The sequence below is a fragment of the Rhyacophila brunnea genome, unplaced genomic scaffold, assembly GCF_057557595.1.
Source record: "Rhyacophila brunnea isolate RB1 unplaced genomic scaffold, BYU_Rbru_1.0 scaffold_14, whole genome shotgun sequence".
NCBI lineage: Eukaryota > Metazoa > Arthropoda > Insecta > Trichoptera > Rhyacophilidae > Rhyacophila > Rhyacophila brunnea.
In genome coordinates, this window is record NW_028232796.1 from 25,290,199 (window position 1) to 25,308,555 (window position 18,357).

At 36.2% G+C, this 18,357-nt stretch overlaps 2 protein-coding genes across 2 annotated transcripts; both read right to left on the reverse strand.

Annotated features, from left to right (window-relative positions):
- Nucleotides 1-36: 36 nt before the first annotated feature.
- LOC147075793 (tubulin alpha-8 chain-like) lies at nucleotides 37-12,521 on the reverse strand. The gene is made up of 4 exons (XM_085942089.1): nucleotides 12,281-12,521; nucleotides 9,120-9,592; nucleotides 1,244-1,600; nucleotides 37-294 (listed from the first exon to the last, which is right to left on the reverse strand). The coding sequence occupies exons 1-4, from the start codon at nucleotides 12,408-12,410 to the stop codon at nucleotides 37-39; spliced, it is 1,218 nt and encodes a 405-aa protein (XP_085798215.1). The 5' UTR covers nucleotides 12,411-12,521.
- Nucleotides 12,522-13,377: 856 nt separating this feature from the next.
- Nucleotides 13,378-17,630, reverse strand: Ddrgk1 (DDRGK domain containing 1). Its single transcript, XM_085942090.1, has 5 exons — nucleotides 17,286-17,630; nucleotides 16,001-16,090; nucleotides 15,623-15,870; nucleotides 14,769-14,948; nucleotides 13,378-14,184 (listed from the first exon to the last, which is right to left on the reverse strand). The coding sequence occupies exons 1-5, from the start codon at nucleotides 17,380-17,382 to the stop codon at nucleotides 13,927-13,929; spliced, it is 873 nt and encodes a 290-aa protein (XP_085798216.1). The 5' UTR covers nucleotides 17,383-17,630; the 3' UTR covers nucleotides 13,378-13,926.
- Nucleotides 17,631-18,357: the final 727 nt, after the last annotated feature.

An 18,357-nucleotide genomic window follows, 5' to 3' on the forward strand; every position in this document is an offset into this window, starting at 1 on the left:
ATTTATTGTTTACATCTCTGCTATAGTAACATGATCTCAACTTTCGACTTCCATATAGTCCATTTCTAAAGCGGCAATATCCTCCCGCGCCTCGTCAAACTCCCCCTCCTCCATCCCTTCCCCAACAAAATGGTGAACAAACGCCCGTTTTCGATACATCAGATCGAATTTCCTCCTGAGACTCGTCCAAGCCGTGCAGATGGCCGTACTGTTGGACAGCATCACCACAGATCGCTGCACCGCGGCCAGGTCTCCTCCGGGTACTGTAGTGGGCGGCTGGTAATTTATTCCAATCTGAAACATCAAACTCATTAATATGTACATCAATCAATCTGCTCTAAGTCATATTATTTAGTCTTTGACGTTGAAGATCTTCTATAGAGATGGAGCCTAAATAATATGAAAGTGGATGAAATGGTTTCTAAGGCTAATGATTAAATTATGTGCAAGTAACTTTTGTGCTCTGAGGTTTATTTAGTAGAGTAGGTACCACAAGTTTTTAATACAATGGACCCTCATTTAAATAAACAATCGCAAATAGTACATCAAAACAGGATGCCACCTTATGCTTTCAAGTTTCAATGCTACCAAGGTATAGAATGTTAATTTTTCTATGGCTACCAATTCAACCACACTGAAAATATTCTGGAATCACCATTGTGTAATAATAGTGTAAAAGTTCATAGCAATCCTTCTAGATCAGCGGTTCTCAAACTGGGGTCCGCGAAGCGGTTTCGTCTGCGAAACGTCTGATCACGGTTGATTTCATCACGTAAAACCATTAATATATTTTGAGAACACAAACACTTGCAGGTGCATGGGTTTTGAAGATTTTATTGGAATTTTCAGCATAGGCATTTGGACGCCAAAAATTCGCAGATCACCGAAAAAATTCTGCAGACCACCGATTGGGAAACACTGTAGATTTTACTACAAACTCTGGTATTATATTTGCTTTTCCCTCCACCACTCGCCACGTCTCCACACTTGTTATGCAGGTATATACCATGACATATTGAATGTTAAGCGCCCTTCAATGTTGTGCTGAGAGTGTCCCAGGTGAAGTTTCCCAAGACCTTGGTTGGCCTTCAGTGTGCGTGATTCCTATTCTGATTTTTATGCTAATGTCTTACAATAAATTCCTTTACTCATTGATTAAACCGGCAGAAGTTGAACAATATTATTTTAATAAAAACAGTTTGCAAACTTAATAAAAGCAATGAAATGGGAGTGTATTATTTACCTTAAATCCAGTTGGTGACCAATCAACAAACAATACGGAGTGTTTGCTTTTGATGCTGTTGATTGCCACGTTGACATCCGTCGGCGTGACATTCCCTCGGAAGAGGAGACAGCACGACATATATTTTCCCGTTCTCGGATCGCACTTCACCATCTGGTTACTAGGTTCGAAACACGAACTGACCAATTGATGGGTAGAGAGGTTCTCGAAGTACGCTTTCGACGCCGGAATAAAGGGTGCATAGGTGACCAAAGGGAAATGTATTCTCGGATACGGCACGAGATTTGTCTGAAACTCTACTAAATCCACATTCAGCGAGCCGTCAAATCGAAGTGATGCTGTCACGCATGATACCACCTTTAATAAAATGAAAACTCAATAATAAAATGATTATTAGGTGTATTAGATACTTGCACAAAATTCAGACTCTGCCAGAACCGTCAGCTGCCTGTTCAACGTTCAACGTCCTAACAGTGCTTTTAACATAAATGTGGAGTTATCTTGTGTCAACATATGAATGAACATTTAAATGTCAAATAAATCAATATTAAATTAGTATTATTTTCAAAGTCTTTGGTCTAAATATTAGATAAAAAAGATATTTCGTTTGATAAAATATACGTGAGTATTGAACTTTTGACAATATTCTATTATCAACATGTGCATTACATATATGTTAAATTTAACTTTCACTGAAACTAAAACATTGTAATATTATATAAAATATATATTCGGTAAAACTTTCTAATAAACTTTTGTAATTGAAATACAAATTTATAAGTATTTAGTAGCGAAATGCAACTTTCTTAAATCAATATTTTTTTGATACAGAATTTAATTATTTTTATTATCCTAAGTTCTATTATCATTTTTTACCATTAAATTATTGCTAAAATGATTAGTGAAAAAACTATTTTCTATTATAAAATAATATAAATTTTGTAATTTCGGGGTAAAAGTGCTTTGCCAGTTTGGTTGCTGCTGAGATATTATAATTATTTTTAGTGTGTTTCCTGACTATAAAAGTGGCTATTTATCCAATATGTTACTTGACCACCATAAAGGCGGTCGCAATTAGTTCTTCATAATAATATGATGCTGAATGTCGACAACTCATATACCAAATGTATTTATTTAAGAGCATACTTCAGTGAAACGGCAAATAATTTTCAACTATAGGTGCGACGAAATTTCGGACTCGCTGCCAATCGGAGAGCGATAGTCGAGCTGTGAACATGTCAATTTGTTCTGTGATGGCGTCGGGGGAATTAATTCTTAAATCGTGTAAAGATGACTAAAAAATGTTACCCATTTATTTGAAAAAGGAAACATGTCAATGAATATATTATTATTATTACTAATAGAACAATAAACATATTATGTTTTGTTTTGCACGCATTGTTTGCACAATCTTCGCGTCGCGTAGTCACGATCGTTTTAGACCGTGCCCCAACTGAAGTATAGCCTTAAAACACACGAAACACCCATAATTTGACCTCAAAGAACCCTGGGATTCCGCGGAATACCATTTGGGGGAAACTAATGTAAAAAAATCACACTACCCTTCATCTTAACGATAGGTAGGGAGGCCCACCAATCATCCTGGTCTGGGGGCCCACTTCCGGATGTGGGGGCCATGGCTGAGATAATCGGTTTTGAAATAAATCACAGTTTTAAATACTCTTGCTTAGAAGTTAATTGGTGTATCTTTTTTTATTTCTTTTACATTATTTATGTACCTATAATTAAGTTTTTACATACAGTTAAAAATTACTTTAACCTTCTCTATGCCTCATGATATTACTATGGCAGTATCTGACAAGCCGCAGATTTTTAACGATACACGTTGAATGTAGACGACAATCGCTGTAATACCGGTAATTTGTGGCATAGTATTTCATAATCATTCAAACAGATGTCAATGTGTGTTTAATTTTTTAGATTATGCAAATCAATCGACTGTGGCCAATAATTTGAGTTTAAAGTCGGACGAGATAACTCGCGAAATTTGTATGTGCGGCTTGTCGATCACGGCCTCATAGAGGGAGAAAACTCGCTGAAGAAATAAAACCAGTTAACAATTTAAGCTATTTCTACAAATTAAGGTATCTATTTATTTTGCTTACATAATGTGACAAAATCTGTGATATAAAAAAAAAATAGCACAATTATTATTCTTTACATACGAGGGTGGGTCAATAAGTCCTTAGAAAAGCCGACAGGTGGCGCGACTAGTACTGTAAGCGGTTTGTTTTCATGCAGCGGCACTACCGATTCAGTATGCTGCGAAGTTTCAATCAGATTGGTCGGGTTGTTGTGTGTTTCTCGTACATTTAAAAATGGAAAATGGAAAAATGGAAAATGGAGAAAATTGAGTTTAGAGCTGTTATTAAACATTTTAATATAAAAGGGTTAACAGCAAAGGAAATAAAAAATGAGTTGGATTTAGTTCACGGCATATCTGCTCCTTCACTTGCAACTATTTATAACTGGTTAAATGAATTTAAACGTGGTCGTACATCAACAAAGGATGAACCACGCTCAGGACGTCCTGTAGAGGTGACTACACCAGAAATGATCAATAAAATCCACGATATGATGTTAAGTGACCGAAGATTAAAGTTGAGTGAGATAATTGAGGTTACAGGGATCTCAAAAGGTAGCGTCATTTCTATTTTACATGACAAATTGGGCATGAAAAAAATTTCTGCAAGATGGGTGCCGCGTTTGCTCACAGTCGACAATAAACGCAATAGGGTGGTGGCCTCTAAAGCCCTGTTGTCGCTCATGCAACGCAATCCGGATGAATTTTTTCGTCGCTTTGTGACTGTAGATGAAACATGGATACACCACTATACTCCCGAGACGAAAGAACAGTCAAAGCAGTGGATTGCGAAAGGCGAACCATGTCCAAAGAAGGCGAAAACCGTAAAATCAGCTGGTAAGGTTATGGCTACTGATACACCCCTGTTACAGGCGGGCTTCTCCCGGTGTAAAATAATCATTTAGTAGCTCAAGTCGAAACGTAACCCTGACCTCTAGAAACGGCTTCATAAAACATCTAATCTGATTCCTTGCTCAACCACGTAAGTATTTTTTAATTTAAAAAGTATAAATGATGATGGATGAAAGCGATAATTTTAAGACTAAATATAAGTATTTAAATATAATAAATTTTGCCGCTCATTGTGCGTGAAATCCTCGCGCGCCGGCGCCAGGGTCAGGCTCGTGATTCGCCGAATCAAAGATCACGCGATAAAATTTGGCCAATCACGAGAGTCCTTTTTGCTGGACGGCGTCGGTACGAGGAATTTAAAAAGAAAAAAAAAAAAATTAGTGAGCGTCCGGTTTTAGAACGATACGGACTGACGACTGCAACTGTAAAAAACTACAAAATAACCTTGTCAAACTCAAGATTAAAATATATACCTAATACCAAGTTACACACAAGAAAGTCTTAGTGTTTTATTTAACCACAAACATAAATATATCGTTCCCTCTTTTTTTGTGAATCCGGGGTTCGATGGACACCTGAGCTAGCCGCTGGAACCCCGGGGATCTCAATGGCGCCCAACGTGGGGCTCGGAAAACGCATGGTTTTCCCGACATCACACCCTGCTCAGCTCTAAAAATCTAATTAAAGTGTTCTACATCTAGACCATAGAACAACTGGTAACTATCGAGTTCCAGGCGCCTGAAGTACCTAGGACCATGTACCAGGGAAACCAAGGACATGGCCATGAGCGCCCTAGAACTCCTGGAAATGTGAGGCCAGGCGGGTGGCACAACAATGCCACCTGCACGAAATGGTACGGAGTATCCGACCGGAAGTAAAATGGAAGAAGAAGAGAGACATGGAGGAGGCGCCGCGAGCTGGTGGTCATCTTGGAGCAAGAAGAAGACACTGGATCCTGTGGATGCCCCCCTACCGTGGATCTTCGAAGGAGCGGGTGCAAAAGACGTGAATTTAGTGGAAATAGTGAATGTTTAAGTGTGAACTCTCGTCAAGCACAAACTAAGTTTTATTATTAGTAAATAAAAGATGCATCAAACGCAAAGCAAAGTTGATTTAGAATAATTTTAGATACGTAATGAAATGCAGTCCGCAAAAGTAACAAAAAAAAAATACACGCCTTCGATTCGTACAACGGCCAGTGGCGTGGAGTAAATGTAAATCCGCGCGGTAAAAGAGTACGTCGACGCTCGGAAATATTAAATTCAAAACCAATTATAACGCCACGTCGGTAAGACGAAATACAACGAATCAACTTTGCTCGGCGAGCTGATTAGTTATAAGATATATTGTTTAAAAATATATATAAACATATATAATAATGTGTGAAAGGATGTACGTTTGTGAAAGTATTCGTAACTATTTCTTTCGGAGTCGACACTGGCGAGATTACCAAAGAATCCTCAAATCTAAAATAAATGATAACGCCTCGCATATCATTATAAAAAAAAAATATAAATACAGTATTATAATACCCTTCAGGACTTTTATAATTTTTGTTTAATACTGAAAAAGAAATAGATGATATGTATTGTAATAATCGTGTGAACAAAAAGCGAAGCTGCCAACGTTCATTATTAAATAATGTGAAAAATAAATGTTAATAATAAAACGTGAGAGGCCCCGCAAATCGGTGCGGCGCGCCTTTGGCGAGAAGGAATCGGATGACATGTCGACTAAACGCGATAACGCCGGGATCGGGCGCGAAAAACATAAAAAAAACCGTCTGGACTAGAAACTTTGAGACGCGCGGCAGAAAATCGAGTCGCATACGCGCGTAAAACGAAATAACAAATTTTTTAAATAAAACGGGTTTTTGCTAGTAAATAAATATAATGAGAGGGTGGAATATTTCAATTTTTAATATCAATGTGATTTATACAGTCAATACAATGTTGCAAAATAACTATGGGTATTAGGGTAAAATATTAAAAGTAGTAATTAATAAAGTAAATTCGAATAAATTTAAAGTACAGGAAGTCTAATGAACGAATAAATTACTAAAGAAAGAAAAAGAATAAATACAGATGAAGACAATTTGGAAGCACAAAGGGAGCCACCTCTCGAAGTAAGCGCATCCAAAGGCAGCGTAGCCGAAAATTCATGATACCAAAGCTTGATGGAGTGGAGAGTGCGCACTCTCCTTTCTCGCGCAGGTTCATGGAGAGACTAGGGACGTGACGCCTGAAAGATATCGTGAAACAACAAGAGGTACCTCCGAAGTGTAACCATCTATAAAAAAAAAGAAAGGGAAAAGGATACTTATTGTGAAAATCCATCCTAGTACCTGTGGGAAAGCCGTGCCGCCGTCAACGAGCCTGGCCGTTGTACCGCTATACGATGCCTTGCCCGCAGTAATAGGAACAGATGGAGACACAGTACCTGTCCATCTATGAGGTGATACTCCAGAGACCAGCAGATCAGTGGAAAACTTTCCACAGAAAGATATCCGCTGCTCGGAACGAGCCTGGCTCAATAGTAACGCCACTACCACGCCCTGGTTGCAAAGGCAGACGACGCCAAACGAGGTACGCTCCTATTGCACCAGAAGAAAAAAAAACGTAACACGAAACTATAATTCCGAACGAGGGCAAACGTCTACAAATGTAGCCTCTCGGAATACAAAAAAACTGGACAGCCCAAGAGTCGAAGACTGCAGCGCCACGACCCTCCTATAAAAGAACGAGAAGAATAACAAAAACATTACGAAAACAAAATAAATGCACGACATTACAGGAGAAAAATAAAATAATAATAAATTATGACAAATGATAATAAGAAAGGAAAATAAATCAAACTCTGACTTATTCAGGAGCATTGCTTTGAGCAGGAAAATAGTAATTAAAATAAATATAGAAACAATACGTAAAGTTAGTTGTTTTTTTTTTTTGTTAGAATAGTTAGATTGTAGTTGAATTTTTTTTATATAAACTGTTATCATGCCATGTACTTAACGGATGAACAAGGAATTGGATGGGTGGCCGATGAGATCAGGGCGTACCTTTCGACTTTAATCCAGATGGGGCGAATGATACACCCCTGTTACAGGCGGGCTTCTCCCGGTGTAAAATAATCATTTAGTAGCTCAAGTCGAAACGTAACCCTGACCTCTAGAAACGGCTTCATAAAACATCTAATCTGATTCCTTGCTCAACCACGTAAGTATTTTTTAATTTAAAAAGTATAAATGATGATGGATGAAAGCGATAATTTTAAGACTAAATATAAGTATTTAAATATAATAAATTTTGCCGCTCATTGTGCGTGAAATCCTCGCGCGCCGGCGCCAGGGTCAGGCTCGTGATTCGCCGAATCAAAGATCACGCGATAAAATTTGGCCAATCACGAGAGTCCTTTTTGCTGGACGGCGTCGGTACGAGGAATTTAAAAAGAAAAAAAAAATAAATTAGTGAGCGTCCGGTTTTAGAACGATACGGACTGACGACTGTAACTGTAAAAAAACTACAAAATAACCTTGTCAAACTCAAGATTAAAATATATACCTAATACTAAGTTACACACAAGAAAGTCTTAGTGTTTTATTTAACCACAAACATAAATATATCGTTCCCTCTTTTTTTGTGAATCCGGGGTTCGATGGACACCTGAGCTAGCCGCTGGAACCCCGGGGATCTCACTACTGTATTTTGGGATGCACGTGGAATTATTTTCGTTGACTATTTGGAAAAAGGAAAAACAATAACAGGGGATTATTATGCATCTTTATTGGACCAGCTAAAAAATAAAATTGAAGAAAAACGGCCTCATTTAAACAGGAAAAAAATCCTCTTTCATCAGGACAATGCCCATGTTCACACATGTTTACGATCAATGGCTAAAATTGAAGAATTGAAGTTCGAATTGGTCGACCACCCACCGTATTCGCCAGATTTAGCCCCCAGTGACTTTTTCCTTTTCCCAAACTTAAAAAAATGGCTAAGTGGACAACGTTTTTTTTCAAATGAAGAAGTCATCGATCGGACAAATGCTTATTTTGAGGACCTTCCGAAAACTTATTTTTCTGACGGTTTAAAAAAAATTGAGAAACGTCTAACCAAGTGTATTGAGCTCCAAGGAGATTATGTTGAGAAATAAAAAAAAAATACAAAAATAAAAACTGTTTTGATGCTTTTTTCTAAGGAATTATTGACCCACCCTCGTACATTGGCATTAAAATCTTAATTTTATAAAAACGTGACTTAAGAACTTTTACCCTGCTATCACAGAATTTATAATAGCATGTTATTCATTCTCTACTTATTTAGGTAACATCACCCGTATGTTACATGAAATTTTGATAACATCACGCCACGTACAATTCTGCTTCTGTAGGCCTTCCGCCTACGACCTATTAAACTGTGATCGAATCGGTTGGTGATTGATATCACAGACTACACTTTATTGATTAAAATCACAAACTCTATGTGGAACACAGATGGTGCAGCGTATTTAAATAATTATAGTACAGTTAACTCTTAGGGTGATTATTTCAAGTTTTTAATTAACATTAGCACATTAAACCTTGCGCAAACCAAGCTATAATAGATAATAGTCAAAAAATATTCATCTAACTATAAAATATCTAAAATTATGCCTTGTTATCCATTATTATGACTTGTTGCAAACTGGTTAGAAACTAGTCAAGTCGTGAGCCAACCACCATTGAAGCACATTACCGTGATGCACACCAACTAGCTGGTATTTTATGTTACAGTGGCATCTCATTGGGTGGATAACCTATCTCCACTGTTTATTTTGGATAATTGTGTTTCTATTATTTTTATATCAGAAGGCACCTGAAGATATAGTTACCTGTGCATATATTTAGTAGACATTCATGAATAAGGGATGATGATTGTTTACCTGCGCAATCAATCTGTTCAAATTTGTGTATGTCGGTCTCGGAACATCCAAATATTTGGCGCAAATGTCATAGCAAGCCTCATTGTCCAGCACAAAGCAAACATCGTCGGAGTCTATGGAACTATGCGATGTCAACATTGCATTGTACGGTTCCACAATCAACGGAGAGATCCGGGGAGCGGGGTAAATGGCAAAATCCAGTTTGCTCCGTTTGCCGTAATCGTTGCACAGGTGCTCCAAAAGTAAAGACGCAAAGCCCGACCCGGTGCCTCCGCCGAACGCTCGGTAGAGGATGAATCCTTGGAGAGATTCACACTCGTTAGCAACCTTGCGGACTCGGTCTAGAGTCACGTCGATCATCTCTCTACCCACAGAATAACAGCCTCTCGCATAATTACTAGCCGCGTCTTCCTTCCCTGTTATCAATTGTTCAGGATGGAATAGATGACGATATGTCCCAGTTCTGATTTCATCTGGAATTATTTATATTTTTTTACCCTACAAACTCTCAAACGGAGCATTTTTAGCCCACAATGTGAATATAACATAATAAACCTTTTTAACAAAGTATTGATTGTTTGCTTCCAGTTCAAACCCCTTTTATGAATTGGAATGGCTCATTTACGAAGTACAACTCGGAGCTCTATCAATTAACACAACAAAACAGGAAACAAAAAATAATTCGCTGTTGTTTTTCATAAATCGATGGCTCAGTTCCATAGTACGATAAGTCAAAAAATTCAAGTTTTGAGTTATGTTAGTCATTTATTCATATCGACTGTAGAAAGGAAAAAGGGCATAACCCTCAGTTTTTTCAAAATAGATTTTATTGTATAATAACATTGTACACGACTAAATACACAACGTGTTCAAAGGATGTAAGCTGCAAATGCCAATTTATTATCTAAATTTAACTGGCAATTTTTTAAAACAGAAGGAGGTGAAGTGGGAAATCATTTTTGTTGGTTTTTCTTTAATCAACTCAATATTAAGATTAGATTATAGCATGCACTCCACGGCTGTCTATATTGTATTTTAACTTTGACCGAAAACCATAACAAAAATGTTTTTGTGCCTCCTGTAAAATTTGATTTGTGTGGGTTACGTCTTTTTTCCTTTCTACAGTCGATATAAAATTACTAGTTGCCCTCGTAGGGCTGATGTTTTTGTCACTTTTCTACAAGCCAGTATGGTGAGTCAAAACTTTGATCAGCCATTACTCAAAACTACTAATTCCTAGTTGTAGCACTATGGAACTGAGCTATCGATATATATATATATATCTATTAAATCGATAGATTTTGACATAGCAGCGGATGTGCCGTGCAGATGAGCCGTTTGATATCACTCCAGCCTAAGGAAAGAAAGGTAAACAAAATACATTACTTATATTGGTAACATCTAATCTCATTAATGTGTACCTTAGATTTGAATACGTTTTGAAAACCCATCGAATCTTAGTAATAACATATTATTAGATTGGCTGCGCTCATCTGCAGGTCATCTTCAGGCAGCAGTCTACTTCGCAATTTGGTTTTTGTCATAGATGAAAATTCTGTCTGTATTCTGTATATACACACATGTATGTTATGCATTCAATACTTCGTTTACTAATGTTGGCTTTACTTTTTTATTTGTTCAACCAGAATGTTCATTAAAACAGTAGTGAAGTGCTTCATTACAATGTACAAATTAATTATTTTTGTAGGTTAATAATATTTAAAGAATTCTTGATGCACGTCTGACTCAAAAATATATTGCATTTATTTTCAATTATATTTGAGGATATCCAAAGAGATTGAAGATATCCCATTTTGGGAATATATCTATCAAAATGTATGTTATTTTCATACTGTCTGATGACACTATTCTAATTCACCACTATTACTCTACTGCGCAGACGCAGAATGTCCACATGAAAGCGTGTAGCGTGTAAAGTAGACCGGCTTCCAACTTTTCTCAGTAGATTATTTACAATCTGTTTGTTAGCTTGTTCGATGATGACACTGGGCGAGTTTACAAGCAGATTGTATATTCGCCAACAAGCAGCTTGTAAAGTAGCTCAATGTAATTGAGGCTTTCGTTGTGATTTTTATAAATGTGCGAAACAGTTTTCGTATTGTATGGCCGTCACAAGATAACGTTTTTTAAATTTTAACAGTGTCATAATATTCTATTTACCACAGGTGGCTCTCGTGGTGCAGTGCGTAAGGCGCTGGCCTTCCACCTGAGAGTTCTGGGTTCGATTCTCAGTGAGGACACAATATTTATTTGTTTTTCTCAAAGCCTGGGTGTTTGTGATTGTTCAAAATTACCAACAACCACCTTGTACGAAAAAGCAAGGACATGGTTATTAATAATTCTAAAAAAAAATATTCTATTTACTATCCCTAAAGCCTACTCCAGATCAATATACATCAATGTTTGCACTTGTGCAGATGCATTGAGGTTCAAACAAATGTTTATGTAGTGAATTTGTGTAATGCTAAAAGATTACAATTCTATAACTTTTTTGAGGGCAAATGGATAATGACCTAGACTGAGCTACACAATTATTATACCTGAACAATAGCAAACAGCTGCTACAGATCACATTGAGATTTCTTGGTCATGCAGAAACAAAATAATGATCATTATAGCGCCTGTACACACGTGCATGGATTTACTGGCACCAATAGTGTGTAAATTAAACTATCGCGATAATAACTGTTTCCACGTAATATTTCTTTCTGACTGTCTCCCCAATCTCATTCTTCAAGCGTAAGCGAGACACGTTGTTATCATTGTATGGTGTTATTTGACTGGTTGTGAAAATTGATAAACGTCAAAAATGCTCTGCACGGTGTAGCTCGTTTTTTTCCAGCAGGTTCGCCACTATCGTTCTACTATGCATGTGCATACTGATAATACATACTGTCAGCAGTAAATCCGTGCATGTGTAAACTGGGTATAAGATTACAATTATTCTATAATTTCTTAACGGGTAGATGTATATTACACAATCATTATACATTTACAATAACAAAAAGGGGCTACAGGTCATAATATATTAAGATTTCTTGGTCGTGCAGAAACAAAATAATGATCATTATTTTACATTCTAATGTATATTTTTGCAGATATAAACTACTTATTATGCAAAATAATCAATTATAACTCACCTATCGGTGTTGGTTCTAAATCTACCATAACCAATCGAGGAACGCACTTTCCTGAGTCCGTGAAGTTAAATATGGCGTTGGCTGTATCGTCATATTCACTATACCCTTGACTGTTTCTACTGAAGGCCATATGACCGTCAGGCGTAATACCATGTTCTAAACAAAAAAGTTCCCAACAAGCGCTCGCTATCTGTACTCCAGCTTGCCCAATATGAATTTGAATGATCTCCCGCTTGAAATTCAAAACAATAAATGAGGCAATACATAATAATTATAAGTGTCATTTAAATTTATTAGTATTGTAATATTATGCAACTTCATATTGTTCTATTCTTATTCATATTGTTCTTCAATATTGTCATTTTTTAATGGATACAGGCTATAATATGTATATGAATATCTTTTTTTGTCGCATTTTGTTATCAGTATAACTACTGGATGTCAGTCAAATGCAATTAATATATTATAGCCCGATTGCAAAACATATCGTTCAATCCAACATCATTATCCCGTACTTACATTATGAGACATATTAAAGAATTTATTTATTTTTCACTACTAGGTATTTTATAAACAAACATTCAAAATTTGGAGCCAAAATAATTTACATAATAAAAACGTACTTTCAATTTAATAAAACTTAAACCACTTTGCTGCCAAAAGTTGTGACTATGACATTTTAAAAATGTGTGAAACAAAAGCCTTGTGTGGATTTTAAAACATGTTTAAAAAATAGAACACAATGGCAAAAAATAGATACATAGGGAGATAGACAGCTTTTCTTTGTATTGTAAAGTAATACATAATGCCAAATGAAAAAAAAAACAATTGTCTGTGGTCAGTTTTATGAGAAAATTGTGTTGTATCACGGCAAAACCTTGATTTTGTCGGCCTCAATCAAACGAACTTCGGAAATAGTTATAATTAAAAACAGGTAAATATGTTCAGTTTATTCCAGTCCTACTTTATTATGTAACTGACTTTGGGCTTTAAGGGACATCCCTCGCCCAGATTAGTAAGTTACATTGTGGGTTAGTGTATTTCCAATACATAGGAATTATATTAGCAAGGTGTGTAATGAAAGAGTTTTTATTTTTATAATACAATTTTATTCATAACATATAAACATTTAATATTACAAAACAAGTTGAATAAGAATGTTTACATAAATAAAACAATGTCTGTCCATTAAGTTAAACAATTTAACAGTTGTTTTCTTTAAAGAAAAATATTAAAACAATGTTTTGTATTATGTATTGATCATTGGAAATGGTTAACATTAAAAAACCTCTTTGAAACATGTGAATGCAGCCAGAACATTTGTAAAAGACTCAATTTTAGAATCTGCTATTGATATGATTGTCAAGTTTTTATTCAGGTTAATTATAAGATTCCCCAAGATAAGTTGGTTACGGAGGTAATATGTTGTTTATCCAACACATAATTATACAAAGTAGAAATATTATTATGATAATACAGATGAAGTCTAGAATACTTAATTGTGATTTCAATTGTTATTTTTCTCAAAACTAACAATATGAGAGTTGACACTGATCACCTCAGGTTCTTCATTTGACCAACAGCCGTTTTATATTAGTATTATCTACTATAGCAGTTTTACAAGATTTGTCATAATGGCAAAGTCATTAAACTGGCACAGGAACTAGATTGATCAACTGGTTACTGCTCTCGACGAGGTCGGTAATGGAGACTCTCCCCCGTTGCTTGATGAATTTGGCCACATTCTCCAGTTCCTCTTGGGAAATGTAGATGAACTTTCCCCGGTCATCTACCACACCCGTGAGGATGCCATCCGCTTGCAGCGTCGTTATCCTGTCGATGGCCGCCTGCGTTTTCAACTTGAAGTGAGCCGCCAAGTCTTCGATGACAACCACTTTGTTTGCCTGAGAGATAATCGTTTAATTAGATACCTACGACTTTAACTTGAGTTACGGCGGTTTGGAAAACTGATAATTCGCAATACTAGCATTATGACTGGCTGTGCCTCTTGTAAAAATTTTGCAGTCTAGTATCTACCACTTGAAAATATCCATTAAACTGATGAAACCAGTAATATATACAAACCGTTAGGATTTCTGCAGAAGTTTGATTTGATTTTTAAAAACCAATCAACACCATCTGTAGTTTGTCTTCTTCGTTCAATGAAAACAAATAAGTGTGACTGATAAAGTTTAGTGTGCATCATTTATGTCGGATCTCCACGGCCGACCTTCACCCTTCACCACCGGGTGAGAGAAGTGCTATTCAAAAACAATTTTTTTATCGTGAGATGAAGCATAGGTCAAAAACTTGTGCAACAATGAGATCTATTATTGTGTTGTGTATTGTTAATTTTCCCGTAATTACTAAATATTTTAAATAGTCCCCAGTGCCCCACCCCTGCACACACTTTAAATACCACAATGTCAAATTATATTAAAGTGATCATAATCAGATGATTCAAAAGTAGATGTAGCGCCCTTCTTACCCTTATATAGTGGACGAATTCTTGCAGTAAATTTTTTCCAGTGTCATTTTCACCCTCATCTTCAAATCCTTCTCCTTCAACGGAGAACGCGGCTTTCATCTGCAGGTATTCTTCGTGCTCCCGCTTCTCTCTTTCCTCAATTTCTTTTCTCTCCAGCTCGGCACGTTTCAACTCTTCCGCCTACAAATATAATATGTAGTTTCAAATTTGAATAATCATTTGTTAATTCTGTCTCTATTTCGTGTACTTATACTAAGCTACTATTACTAGCCTGATTTTAAGACGCATCAGACTACAAATTGTCACCAAAGTTACCCAGCGAAGAACACATTCATAGAGAGGCTGTATTAGTGACACCAAGGCCGAATTTACTTTTTTTGTGAACGATTTGTAATTTGTCATCCTCATTATACATAATATTATTATGTAAAATAAATTTGGATTTGACAATTAATAAATATAATAATTGATAATTGTGGAATAAGTAGTAATAAAACTATAATACATGTACAGTGGATAAAAAGCTTTTTAAATTACTAATTATTAATTGTCTATGTTACATTTGGGCATTTTGAGATAATCAAATAAAGCTATTTTGTTTAGAATATATTATTTATAATTAATTAAAAGGCCTCTCCTTAATCGCATACTTTTATTCCTTTTTCAATTTTCCATGTGAATTTTTCTCTGTGAAACTTTTTGCATCCGCAGGCACCATCAGTGATTGAGCACTAAATGCTTGTGCAAAAATTTCGGCTCAGCGCGCCCTGTCAGTCCTATCAATTCACATTCAGATCTCTCTTTTAATTAGCAGTGACAATAAAAGCATAATATACGAATAAAATCAGTCTTACCTTTTCTATTTCGGCTAATCGCTTCCTTTCCTCTTCATCTTTTTCATCTTGAGCTTTCTTGAGTTCCCTGGCCCTCTCGTCCGCTTCCCTGGCTGACTTCCGCTCAGCCTTGGCTTCTAGCTTTGCCCGCTTCTTGGCACCGAGTTTAGCATCTCCTGCACCCGGTTCCTGATCATCAGCTTCGACGCGGTTATCCTCAGCGGCCTGATTGTCATCTTCAACGTTAACATCGTGTCGCTGTCGCGCAGCTGTATATAAGGAAAACATAATATTTCCTTTTATTTGTTTACACTGGTAGGGTAAACTACAAGTAATATTGAGCCTCCATATAATACTGGAAGTTACGTATTGAATTTGTATAATATTTTGACTTCTTACCGTTGGCTCTCATACGAGCTCTTTGATTTCTTGCCGCTTCCAATCGTCCACCTCTGCCCTGTACTTCTGTCGTTGCTTCCGACGCAGGTGCTACAAAAATATAAATCGTTTAAAATAGTACCTAATAAAAATAAAGGGTAATAGTGCCGCCCGCGTGAGCTTTTATAACTTTCTTTTTAGACCTAACCTAACCTAACCAACACTAACCTAATATAATCATAGTGTGTGATAATGATCCATTGAAATGTATGAAAATTTCAAATTAACATTTATTGGATCATTAAGCATCTGCACCGACAGAAAAAGGTATGTAATATAATTGTCTGCATGGAATAAACTGTTTTCGTAAAAAAAAACATTATCTTATGTGGGCATCTGCGGCATATTTACCAAAATAAACTACACAATGTTTTTTCTAACAAAATACAGCACTTGAAATGGAACGGAATGCACCGGAGCGCAATTCCTGTTCGTGATATCTCCAAAAGTATCGCTCTGTCTTGTGTAAAAAGTAATTATTGCATTCTGATTTGTTAAGTATTAAAAAGTCATAAAATTAATTCATTACATATTTTTTTTAAAGTTTATATGAAACTTGTCGAATTCATACTAAACAAAATATTTATGAATCAAACCTCGATTTTTGTCGATTATATCGGTTAATCTTGTTTGCCACAAGTATAATACCCCGTTTACACGTGCATGGATGTACTGTGCACAGTAAGAAAATGTATGGGGAAATATGTATAATCCTGCAGTTGGCAAGATTGCGTGCATAAATCAAACAAGATTGGAAGATTCCAAATTGTGATGATTTATTGCGCCCAAGTAAGATTATTTTCGATCTGCGCCTGCGCAGTAGAGCGATAGAGAACATGCCGGTAAAAAAACGTACTACTCATTTTGAGCTCTGATTTTCAATACAACCTGTCAGATAGTAGTATAAAATGACAACATCGCGCCTCGCTTACTCTTGAAGAATGAGATTGGAGAGACAGTCAGCACTTATGCGTGTAAACAGTTATTGTCATGACAGTTTAAAATAAGCACAATTGCCGACAGTAATTCCATGCATGTGTACAGGCGCTATTAAGACAGCCACTTCATTTGAGCGGCTGAGTTTGGCAGGTATAATACATACAATTATTACATAAACATCTAAGTATTGTCGAAAAATTATCGAGCGCTCCGGTTCATAAAATCTTCCATTTCGATTGCTGAATAAATACTGTCATTACAATCGTATTTTTATTATTCTCCATCATATTTTAAATGGTTTCCTTACCTGTTTTCTTTTTAGCTGAAGGTATTAAATATATTGCCAGACCCATAACGGACAGTAGGACGAAAGTTATCACAGCGAGTATGATATTGAGCTCCATTTTCAAATTTCTTACGGATCCTAATGATTTTATAAAATGAACACAGGTATAAGATAATAAAACTAAAATTAATAGTTAAGTTGCAGATTTTTTATAGCAATATAATCAACGAATAATAGCTTAATATCAATAATAATATTCATCACCCCAGAACATATGTGGCAAACGTCATTTTTACCACACCATACCAATTATTTCCAATATGAAAATACTAAATACTTGTTTGTGAAATTTGACGTTTCAAGTGGGCTGGGGCTGCCTTTTCTAAAAATGATTTAAATGCAATACATAGACATTAGACTGGTAATGGCAATACACTGTTAATGCCGTTTGACACGTATGCGCTACTCATACAAATTTCATATATTTGTGCAAGATTGCCCAGGAGTTTGGGCCCGCCCAACTCCCCCTTTCCTCCTGCGGGTTAAATACCTAAAGTTGGACTCTAACGTTTCGGCGTGAAAAATTATTTATAAATACCTAACTTCGACTTAGAGAAATTTCGCGAATAATTTTTGAACATAAATACCTATCCGGTACTTTAATATTTTGCACGTGAAGCCTAGTATCGTACAGTGGTTCCTCAACGGAGGCCCCGAATATTTTTTAACTTTTTCTCATTCATACATCGGTCCTCAAACCTAATAGTGGCGGCCCTTGATACGTTTGGACAATCGTGAATTATTTTCGAAACTAATATTTCCATTTACAAGTGTTAATGTACTTTATCGTTTGACGGATGACCGTATACTGTGTTTCGAATAATTATGTGAACAATATTAACTATCTGTACAATAATAATTATAATATAACGAACCATTGTGAACTTTTGTGAGCGTGAACAATATATGGACCATTTTCCGACTATGAGTTTTTATTCTGGTTACCAACCACCTGAAGACCTTGGCCTGTGACTCCCCTTGGCATTGACAACCTCCACTTCCAAACCCTTGGAACTAGCCGTGGCAGTAGAGG